The sequence below is a fragment of the Pleurodeles waltl genome, chromosome 1_1, assembly GCF_031143425.1.
Source record: "Pleurodeles waltl isolate 20211129_DDA chromosome 1_1, aPleWal1.hap1.20221129, whole genome shotgun sequence".
Lineage (NCBI taxonomy): Eukaryota > Metazoa > Chordata > Amphibia > Caudata > Salamandridae > Pleurodeles > Pleurodeles waltl.
In genome coordinates, this window is record NC_090436.1 from 364,470,012 (window position 1) to 364,482,058 (window position 12,047).

The window sequence follows — 12,047 nt, forward strand, 5'->3', positions numbered from 1 at the left end:
ACCTCAAAAACCTCTTTTGTGACAGACTCGTTTTGACATGTTACAACTTCTCATAACCCTTTGTATTACAAACAGACACCTCTGTTAGGAGTTTGGGAGCTGTTCTGTCTCAACTGGAAGAAAAGGACCGATTACATCCCGTTGTGTGTATCAGCTGAAAACTGTTCCCCAGAGAGCTTAGTTATGCGACAATTGAGATAGTGTCTGACCATAAAATAGGCCCTTGGGGCCTTGCAATACTATTTATTGGGTCTGCAATTTCTGCTGTATACTGATCATGCTCCCTTAGTATGGTTGGCCAGACATGAAGACACCAATACTTGTGTCCTAGGGTGGTTTTTAGCTCTCCAACCCTAATCCTTCAACGTACGTCATCAAATAGGGCTCTCCCTTCCCCATGTGGATTATTTGTCCCAGGATGCAGCTATTTCTTGGCCAATCCTGAGGGGGAGGATTCCAACATGGCAACCATGGGAAGTCTATCAGAACAGGCAGAGCACCAGGCAACATACCATTTGCCTACTCCACAAATCAGGAGTCAGAGAGAGGAGTGAGACACCTGAACTTCAGGCAGGACAGCTGTGTCGGTGCAAGCATTTGGAAATCGAAAATGAGGAAGCCAGAATAACGGAGCCAGAAAGGGAGGACAGGACGGACGGAACCACCCGAGGAGGGGAGTCACGGAAGGTGGAAAACAAGAAGCTGGAAGCCGGGACCGCTGATAGCTGGCTAAGCAGGGAAGAGCCAAGCCCAGCAGAAATCTGGATCTGTGAACGGGAGAGAGACCTGAACGCTGCAACTCGACCTCCGGGTCGTGGCTTAAGGCAAGTGTGGAGGTCACCTGTTTTTGCATGCTTACAAAGGTGGTAAAGTGAACAAAGTAAAAAGGGCTGGAGAGTTCTTTCCCTATCGTGGGTCTCAGTGTCTGTTAGAAGGAGGGAAGTAGGAGCGCACATGAGAGCACAGCCACTCAAACACCGAGTGAAACACAAGGGTGCGGATGATGTATCAAGATAGAGGGACGAGAATTGATCTCTCAGACTCCTTCATTATTCTCCCAAGAGTCACCCTAAGAGATGCAGGAGAGAAGACGATCTCCGAATCCTTAGACGAGTTATCTGAAGAAAGAAACAAAGAAGTTCTTCTTGGCGTGGACATTTGACAGAAAACATATTTGCATGATACTGAGAAAATAAAATAATTATATTTCCTTATACCCAGTGTGGTGTCAAATTAGCATCACTTCTTTCTTACAACTAACTTTGTGGAGAGCAGAATCCATCTACTTATTGTCCAGAGTTTTTGCAAACCATAGTTTTATTCGTTTGCCACCAAAGAAGGACTTGTCAATGTTTGTAGTTTAAGTTGTCAACAGTGCTATAGAGCGGCAGCTAGTTAGTTAGCTTTGTTGTTTGATGTCATGGAGAGCGAATAAACTCACTCACTGTAAGGGAAAGCAATGCTAATGGTATACTGTGGGAAGTCCTTATTGTGGAAAAGTGTTGAACGCAATCTGAACTATCATCTATGCATTCTGAAATTAGTGTTATCCTGTAATGAACTCTAGGGTCAAATAAGTAAGTACGAACTGTAATGCAAAAACTGTTTACAAAGTTAGATGCTAGCCATATCTTCTCTCCCCTTTGGTATTGGTCAACATTATATATGACAGGGTAGATCTACAGAGAACACACCATGTTATTCACATAAAGTTATTGGTAATAACTGTAGGTATTGTCCATTGATCAACACAATCCATCAATTTATCGCCACTGCACATTAATGAGGTAGGAAAAGCCTGAAACAAGTTGCGGTACTACAGTTCAAAAAAAGACATGGGTATACATATTATCTCTCTTTGGTTTTGCCTTCCTTTTCAAAGGATTCTGGCATCCTACAGGCAGAGAGCAGTAAATCCAACAGTGGAATTGCAGGAGAACCCCTGCAATTGAAATATTATAGCATAGTAATAAATGCTTTCTGATTGTAAAACGTACTAGGTCAGAAGATTAATGATTATTAACATGCTCTGCTAAACAACGCTAATAACTAACATAATTAACGTTGTGTTATTTCTGCTATTTGTGTCATATCACACCTTACTTTAAAGCACCAGTTTAAAAAAGCTGTCATACTTACGCTTGAATAAGGCTTGAAAGATCTGTTAGGCCACCTACACCAGCAGCAGGGCCCCCAACAGCATCGGACATCATCCCTGACATTCTGGAACAATCGAGGAGGGTGTGAGCATGTTAGGATCTAAAGATTCACTGGAATGCTTCAAACACCATCCTATTCCACCACTCTTTAATGTAAACACTTACAGTTGTTGCACTTGAGGATTCTGCATTAAACTTGCTGCCTACAAAACAAAAAATATGTCTTATTTACAGAAAGATTTTCTTTTGTTTGTTAACACATTCCTTCATGGGGTGATGCACTTTAATGACAGTAAAACAGTAGCTATAATAGTTTGGTACAAATCAGGTCACCTTCACGAGGTATCACACTTGTGAGCTTTAGTGTCGGGTTTAAGTACCTTAGTGTCACATAACAGAGGATAACAAAATAGGGAGAAAAGTAATTCAAATTAAATATTTTTTACCACTTAACTCTTCCCTCAATCATATGGTATGATGCTTTCTAGTAATTTAAAGCAGTGAAATGATCAAGTTGGCCTACACGACAGCTGCACTGCTTACCCAAGGGTTTAACTAATTTTTGATATACCCTTGGTTAACGCTTTGAAAATACACTGAAGCTCACAAATGACTGTCTTGGGCCAGTGTAACCGACTGTGCACCTCACCTTGCCCGCTATGTTTCTTGGAATTAATAAAGTTATTATTACTATCAGACAAATACTATAAAGAAAAGACAAAGTATATGCTATACAATGCAATGGAGATCTTGCTGAAATGGAAGTGTATGTTGTTACATGCAATCCTACCATGCATGTTGACATTTCCAAGCACTATGTTTTAAATGTTCCACAGAGCGAAGCAGCATCACATAGGTCTGTAAGAACGCTTTCCTTTCTCTTTGCAACGCACTAAACAATGAAGTTACTATTTCTTATCTCTAGTTCTCCCGAAGCTTTATTGCAAGAAGTAGTACTTTTTTTATGTTTGATCCCTCAACCCTTTAGTAATACCATTCTAACCCTGCATCTCTAGAATTTAACAAAATAATTCCTTTAGTATACATGAAATGGTATTTCCTTCATTTTAATCGCTTGGCCTGCCTTCCATAGTCCTGCTTCAGTAAAGCTTTTTCTGGTGGATACTCCTTCTAACTGCAGATTCCCGTCCTTTAAAATACTGCCAGATGGGAGAGTGGATCAGATTTTCAACAGGAATTTCTCCTGTGCACCGGTAGGTAGCGCTTCTAGGCTCTCCGATGGTGCTGACCTGTAGGTGACTGCATTAAGCTGCATACAGGTGCCACCCATGCGCCCTGACGTCCATTTTTTCTTGCACTTTTCTGTGCCCTCACACACAAATCAACCAGGAGAGATTTTGGGGGTGGGGGGGGGGGGCTGGGTGCCAAAATCATCTTGGGACCTTTTTATAGACACCCGAGTCCACTTCACAGAACAGGGAGAGGGGAAAGAGGGCAGTGAGGAATCTGTGGCTAAAGTATCCACAGTAAGTGCATCACTGAAGGTAAGTTATTTTCTCCTGATAAATACCTCTAACTGCATATTCCTCACCTTTCAAACAGATACACAAGCACTACTTTCCAAATGGTAGAAGGTCTAAGGAATGGATTCATGCCAAAACGTCTTGCAGAAACGAACACGTTTAATGGCCTTCTCTGACTGTTGAGGCAGTAGTGTTTGGTGAATGTATGCAGAAATGCCCAAGCATCAGCCTGGTAGACATCCAGCATGCTGTTGAAGCAGCTGTAGATCTGGTGGAATGAGCCCATAGTCCCACAGACAGCTCTTTCTTGGCCACGGCATAACATGTCTTAATGTCCGTGAGGATGATCCATCTAGACAGTCCGTTTCTGTACTGTCTTTCCTTCTTAGCACTGGCAATGCCCCCCTGACAAGTTAGTCATCGACATAGTATTTTGTTTCTGCACTCTATCTAAACACTTCCTAGATCAATTCAGTGAAGACTCATCCTCTTTCGAGGGATGTGGCCAAGAGAAGATAAAGGCGGAAGGGCGAAAGATATGGTGGAAAGGAAGCCTGGGTTCTCTGCATCAATTGTCAGAAAATAAGTTAGTGAGGTTGCACCGACACTGCCTACAGCTCATTGAGGTGGCGAGCAGATGTGACAGCGATAAGAAAAAATGTCTTGATGGTGACGAGCAGTAGAGAGCAGCAGTGCACTGGCTCGAATTGTATGCACATTAGAAAACATATGGACTAAATTAAGGTTTTATTTGAGGCATAAAGGAGGACATCAATGGAAACATGTGTCAATCATTCCAAGAACCGCATCCCAACGGATGGCTTACAATGAAGGTTGGTAAAGCAAATGTAAAAAGGCAGCAAGGGCTGACATGTAACCTATTGCTGTGTGTTGTGTTTTACCACTTTGCAGATGTTTACAGAGTCCTGGCTGATTCTTGGAGAACTCTGTCAACCACAGTGTTCTCCTGGAATGTGGTAAGGTTGACTGCAGTGGGGATTTTTTGTCAGTTGGGAGAGCTGGGAGAACCTGTGGGCTTCTTTAGTTGGTGGTACCGAGTGAAATGCTATAATTAATTAAACTACGTTTGACTGGGCTGAGTCTCTGAGCAGTTACCTTAACACTGGCGACGAGCTGCCTGGAGGAGACAGGCATCACCACCAACCTCTCCTGGACAGACAGATAGATGTTTCTGATGTGAGCCGGCTGCCAGGCGTCGCTTTCAGGAGACCAAGGTTTCCCAACCTTTGAGATGAAGATTACACCGCCGTGGCCCCATCCTTCGAGGTGCGAGAACTTATACTGGTGAGCGTCTCTCTCTGGGCTGTTTTCGAGGCACTGCGGTGTGGTGTGCAAGGATTTGGCAATCCGGGTGTTTATATTACGCGCGTTTCCACACCCGATTTTCAAGTGAAATCAGGCTGTTTGTTACTGGTGGATGTAAACGCGGATAAACGTGGATAAACGCAGATGTAAACGCGCATGGGCGAGAAGCAACTGACCGTCTTGTTAGTTCTATAACGTGCGCGTGAACACAGCGTGGAACTGTTGGCGGCCATATTGAGAGTACAACTTATGAAGACACTATTTGAAGCAACCAAGCTTGTTGCATCAGTGCTAAAACGCGCGGAACTGTTGGCGGCCATATTGGGAGTATAATTTATTGGTACAATATTTGAAGCATCCAGTTTGTACTCTCTGGTGGCCATTTTGAAAGTTTAATTTCTCTTCCACTATATGAGGAGTTATTGTTGTGCTTTACATATTTATTCCTTATATATTTTCTTTTATATTTTCTCTATGATGGCAAATACTACAATGTCACAACCTCCTGCATTCTTGTCAGACAAAGGTGAACCAATTTTACCATGGAAACGATGGAAGAATTTATTTGACTCCTATTTAATAGCCATTGGAGGAGAAAAAATTTCCCCTGTAAGGAAACAAGGTGTGCTTTTGCACAATTTAGGGGTGGAAGGCAGAAACATTTATGACAGCTTAGAGACATTAACAACTGGAGGAGGAAAAGGTGAACCCAGAGATGTTTATGAAATGTCAGTTAAAATGCTGGCAGAGCATTTTGAATCCAAGCTAAATGTCTTTCTGGAAAGACATACATTTTTTGCAAGAGTGGGGAATTTTGTTGCTTCCCTACGAACATTAGCACGCATGTGTGATTTTGGTGACCTTACTGACTCCCTCATGAGAGATCAACTTGTACGTTGCACCAACAGCAGACGTGTTCAAGAAAAACTATTAACAAAAAATCCTGACTTAAAGGAGGCTATTGCAATAGTGGAAGGAATGGAAAGTACTAGTAACTGGATCAAAGAGATGAATCTTCCTGAAACACATACTATTATTGAGACTGACACCATAAAAGTGACTCATGATCGTGATGAGGTGTTGAAAGTGAGCCTTGACAATAAATCCACTGTTTCTGTAAGGGAAAGAGGGGAAAAAATGAGGAAATGCGATGTTATTATTGTGGTAACCCGGGACATACTGCTAATAGCTCAACTTGCTATGCTAAGAATTCCACTTGTAGAAAGTGTGGGAAAAGGGGTCATTATGCAAGAGTTTGCAAAGGTGATAGACAACTGAGTGTGGACTCTATTGCGGACAGTATGAGGAAAATGGTGTTCTGTGTGAAGTCAGATGATAGTTGTGTTGTAAGTAATGTTGGAGCTGTGGATGAAGGTTGTCATGCCTGAATGTACTGTCACGATTGATGACAAGGTAGTTAAAGTGTTAGCAGATTCAGGATCTCCTTACACTATGATAGGTGACAAGAATTGGCATATGATCTTTGGTGATAAGTGTGGTTCCTTGGAAGAACCTGACATTAATCCAGTGAGTTATGGTGGCACCAAAATTGAGGTAATAGGTTACAGAGTGATGACAATTCAATTTCAAGACAGAATGACTGTAGGGAAGGTTTATGTGGCGAAGCGAGGTGATAATCTGTTGGGTTGGCGACATCAACGGGACATGGGCATCAAGCTGGATCCCAACTCTTCGTGTCAGGTCATGGTTGTGTGTGAACAGAGTGCAAATCTTGATATTCTTAAAGAATTTCCCACAGAGTTCAATGATGAACTGGGGTGTCTTAAGGGGTTTGAACACAAGATTATTCTTAAAAGTAGTGCAATTCCTACAGTACACAAAGTGAGGAAAGTCCCTAAATTGATGTTAGAACCCCTCAGAAGAGAGCTCAGAAGATTATTAGACTTGGGAGTAATTGAAGAAATTGAGTCTCCTGAGTGGTTGGCCCCAATAATTTTGGCACCTAAGGAGGGTGGGAAACAGATTTGTATGTGTGTGGACCTCAGAGATCTCAATAAACACATATGGGTGGATTGTCAACCTTTACCGAACATTTCGGAGAAACTATCTGGGCTGGGAGGTTCAACATTTTTCAGTGTTCTTAATCTATCATCAGCCTACCACCAAATTGTTCTTCATCCGGATTCTAGGCACTTATGTCTTTTGTGACACCGCTGAAAGCATATCAGTTCTTAAGAATGCCGTTTGGGCTAGCTTTGGCTGCAGCTTGTTTCCAATGTACAATGAAGAAAGTTCTGGAAGGTGTTTCTGGCATTTTATTCTTCCAAGATGATATCTTAGAGCATGGGAAGACATTAAGGGGGTCATTACAACATTGGCGGTAAAAGGCGCTTACCGCTGTGCAGAAGACCGCCAATACACCGCCGCCGCGGCGGCATTCCGCCACAGCTATTATGACACACATCTTGCAATCTGCCGAAATTCAGACACCCACACAACACCGCCACACCAAGGGTCAGTGTTAAACAGTCGAAAACAAATCCTCCACGCCAACAGAAACACGCCCATGCTATCACGACCCACGAATCCACGCGGCGGTCTTTCAACCGCGGTATTCCATTGGCGGTACACACTGCCGCGCTCAAAATACACACACATCTCCAAAACACCGCCACATTGGACAATTCAAAATACACACACCTGATACACTTACAAACAACACTCCCACACACCAAACACAATATAAAACACACACCCACATCACCCACAAACCCCTACAACCAAACATTAGACACGAAGGCGACAGAGAGAGAGCACAGAATAGACAACCCCACTACACAGAGGCACACAACACCATCACCCACACAACATCCACGCACAAAACACCACACACCACTACACTCACCACACTCATCACCACATACACCACCCCACACATCACCCACACCACCCCATGGCACGCCAAAGACACCCCTGCTTCTCCGAGGAGGAGCTCAGGGTCATGGTGGAGGAAATCCTCCGGGTAGAGCCACAGCTATTTGGAGCACAGGTACAGCACACATCAATAGCCAGGAAGATGGAGTTATGGCGCAGAATAGTGGACAGGGTCAACGCCGTGGGACAGTACCCAAGAAATAGGGAGGACATCAGGAAGAGGTGGAACGACCTACGGGGGAAGGTGCGTTCAACGGTCTCCAGACACAACATCGCGGTGCAGCGGACTGGCGGCGGACCACCACCTCCTCACCCACAACTAACAACATGGGAGGAGCAAGTCTTGACCATCTTGCATCCTGAGGGCCTCGCAGGAGTCGGTGGAGGATGGGACACTGGTAAGTAAATTCTTAACTATCATATCCCCCACCCTACCTGCATGCTATCACACACCCCCTCCCTCGCCCCCTCCCCTATCACTACAACTCCTCACTAATGTACCCATGACACAAACCACCCATCCCAACACCAAGCCCTGCATGCCAGAACTAAGCATGGACACCCCTCACTAAAGCATGCCCACTGCACATACCCAGTACACCCCCCCAACCATCACCACACAAACTCACACACAGGAATGCATGCACTGGGGTACACAAACACCCACCAATTGCACACCATTACACACACACACATGCAATTATCATGCTCTTATGCCCCTGCAGGAACCCGAAGGACCATGACCACACCAGAGGGTCCAGACAACACCACTCCACCCCCAGAAGAGGCCCACAGTGACGAGAGCAGCTCTGCCCTACTGGATCCTGATGACCAGCCCGGACCATCGTGGGCCTCGGGACAGTCGGTTCCCCTTGCACAGGCACAGCCCAACACCGACCTTCCACCCTCTGGTAACACCAGCACAGCACCCACCCAGCGGGCCCAAACCTCCCTACCCAGGACAGGTCAATCAGCGGTGTGTCCACCACTACAGGGCACCCAGGCTAACCCACCACCCCAACAACAACAGGGACCTGGGAGAAGTGGTACTGGGCAAACGGTCCAGGGGACGGAGGCACAGGAACACAGGGGAACTGGGAGGGCTGCTGTGCGACGGGGGGCGGACAGGCCAAGGGAACCCACTCTCCAAGAGGCCCTCTCCTCCATCATGGGAGCATACCACCACTCCCAGGAGACGATGGCGACGGTTCTGGACAAGTTGCAGGAGACCCTGCGCCTGCAGGACGAACTGTATTTGGGGTTCAGGGAGGAGCTCAGGACCATCAGCTCCGCCCTGGGCACCATCGTAGGGGTGCTGAAGGACATACAGCAGACCTTGAGGGACACCGTGGCACTCCAAGGGGCACCTGACACTAGCCAGGACGATGAAATGCCTCCACCTCCGCCGGCGCTAGTGGACAGGACGCCCCGCCACAGGACCAACACACCAGCACCCCACCCCCTGCAGACGGACAACCACCACGCAAGCGGTCCCTGAGATCCAGGAACAGGACAGAGCAAGATGGCAAGACCCCTGCCAGGAAATGACACCACCCTGATTGTCCTCCCACTGTCCCACTTTGTTACCCTGTCCATACTTTAACTGCCCCAGCTCCTCTTCCTATGCCCAGATGGGCAGTGCACCTGTGAGACTAATAGACTGGACTCTGCCATGGACATTCCTCCACCATCACCCATCCTCATTTTACAACCCCCTCCCATTTCTGAGCACTTCAATAAACACCCTTGAAACACAAAACAATCTGGAGTCAGTCTGTGATTTAGTAAAAATGTATTATCAATGACAGTGTCATAATGGGTGTACCATTCTAAAGCTAACATACCTATGTCACACATCACAAGCCCTTGAAGGATGCAAGCAGTTGACACATAGGTAACCACACCTGTGACACTGTAATGGAAGGGTACAACTCAGTTACCAAATGTTGACTTAAATCGAAAAACTGGATAGAGGTAGACGTGTGAAAGTTAATGTAATGCTAAAAATGAAAATGTTCTCACCTGTGTCTCACTGGAAATATTGCTGTATGACTGACTCCCTGTTGTCATTGTCTTCTTCATCAGCTTCATCCTCATCACTGTCCACAGGCTCCACAGCTGCTACAACACCGTCATCTGGATCATCCTCCTGCAGAAAAGGCACCTGGCGTCGCAAAGCCAAATTATGGAGCATGGAGCAGGCGATGATGATGTCGCACACCTTCTTCGGTGAGTAGACTAGGGATCCACCTGTCATATGGAGGCACCTGAACCTGGCCTTCAGGAGGCCAAAGGTGCGTTCGATCACCCTCCTAGTCTGCCCATAGGCCTCATTGTAGCGTTCCTCTGCCCTGGTCCTGGGATTCCTCACTGGGGTCAATAGCCACGAAAGGTTGGGGTAACCAGAGTCCCCCAAAAGCCATACACGGTGCCTCTGGAGTTGACCCATCATATCAGGGATGCTGCTATTTCGCAGGATGTAGACGTCATGCACTGAGCCAGGGAACATAGCATTTACCTGCAAGATGTACTGGTCTGCCAAACATACCATCTGTACATTCATGGAATGATAACTCTTCCTGTTCCTGTACACCTGTTCACTCCTGTGGGGGGGGACCAGAGCTACATAGGTACCATCAATAGCACCTATGACGTTGGGGATATGTCCAAGGGCATAGAAGTCACCTTTCACTGTAGGCAAATCCTCCACCTGAGGGAAAATTATGTATCTCCTTACGTGTTTCAGCAGGGCAGCCAACACTCTGGACAACACGTTGGAAAACATAGGCTGGGACATCCCTGATGCCATGGCCACTGTTGTCTGAAAAGACCCACTTGCAAGGAAATGGAGCACTGACAGCACCTGCACGTCAGGGGGGATTCCAGTCGGATGGCGGATTGGTGACATCAGGTCTGGCTCCAACTGGGTACATAGTTCCTGGATTGTGGCACGGTCAAACCGGTAGGTTACGATGACATGTCGCTCTTCCATTGTCAACAGGTCCACCAGCGGTCGGTACACCGGGGGATTCCGCCATCTTCTCATATGTCCCAGCAGACGGTGCCTACGAAGGACCAGTCATTATTCCTCCAGGTATGTACCCACAGTCACACACAAGACTACACCACTCACATAACCCTTCCTGTATGTGTGTTGAGTGTAGGCCTAGCTATGTGTGACGCAGTATGAAATGAAGCCATGTGGGCCCCTGAAATGGCGGCTGCCTGACCTCTAAACTGGGACAATGGGATTGTGGGGTAACAGCACTGGCATTACACACCGTCGCGGTAGGCGGTCGTAGACCGCGGCGCAATGCTGCATTGGTTAACATTGGACCCTATGGGTCCCAGGAGCCAATGAACAGGTGCGCTGGCGTTGATGATGCGCACCGCCGCGGACGTCACCGCCATTTTCTATCTGTTCAATCACTAGATACCTGACCTTCGACAGGAGAGGACCTACACTGCAAGTGCTGCTGTGACCTCGGTCTGGAGGCGACGATGGCTGCTGCGTCTGGGGAAAGGGCCCCTGCCTTCACTGCACAGGAGTTGGAGATACTGGTAGACGAGGTCCGCCCCCAGTACACGCTACTCTACGGTCCTCCAGACCAACAGGTTAGTACACAGGGAGCACGTTGTATAGGCTAGGCCTGGGTGGAGAGGGCTGGTTGGAAGAGGGAAGGGGGCAGAGTCCATAGAACATTAATGCATGGGAATGAATGGGCCACATGGCCAGAGTAGGGAGGGGGCCACTCACAACAACGGTGCAGTTGGTAATGACTGTTCCTCTTCCCTTATACATGTCATGTAGGTCAGCGCCCACCAGAAGAGGGACATTTGGTGTGCCATCGCTAAGGAGGTCCGGACCCTGGGGGCCCACCAGAGACGGGGCACCCACTGCCGTAAGAGATGGGAGGACATTCGCCGCTGCAGCAAGAAGACGACGGAAGCTCAGCTGGGGATGGCCTCCCAACGTGAGAGGGGTGCCCGTCGCACCATGACCCCCCTGATGTTCCGGATCCTGGCGGTGGCCTACCCGGAGTTGGATGGGCGCTTGAGGGCATCACAGCAGACACAAGGGGGTGAGTACAACCTCATTCTGCTGACTTTGCGTGCAGTGGAGGTGTCTGGGTGGTGGAGGTGGGCTGTGGGTGTCCCTAGGCCAGGGCGAGTTCGGTAGGCA

General features: G+C 47.1%; 1 protein-coding gene across 1 annotated transcript in view; it reads right to left on the minus strand.

Annotated features, from left to right (window-relative positions):
* SGTB (small glutamine rich tetratricopeptide repeat co-chaperone beta) overlaps positions 1 to 12,047 on the minus strand; it is a 169,058-nt gene that overhangs the window by 40,188 nt on the left and 116,823 nt on the right. The window contains exons 9-10 of the mRNA XM_069222839.1: positions 2,325 to 2,362; positions 2,140 to 2,223 (exon numbers count right to left, since the gene is read on the minus strand). Of these exons, the coding sequence (XP_069078940.1) occupies positions 2,140 to 2,223; positions 2,325 to 2,362 (122 nt within the window). The remainder of the gene's footprint in view (positions 1 to 2,139; positions 2,224 to 2,324; positions 2,363 to 12,047) is intronic.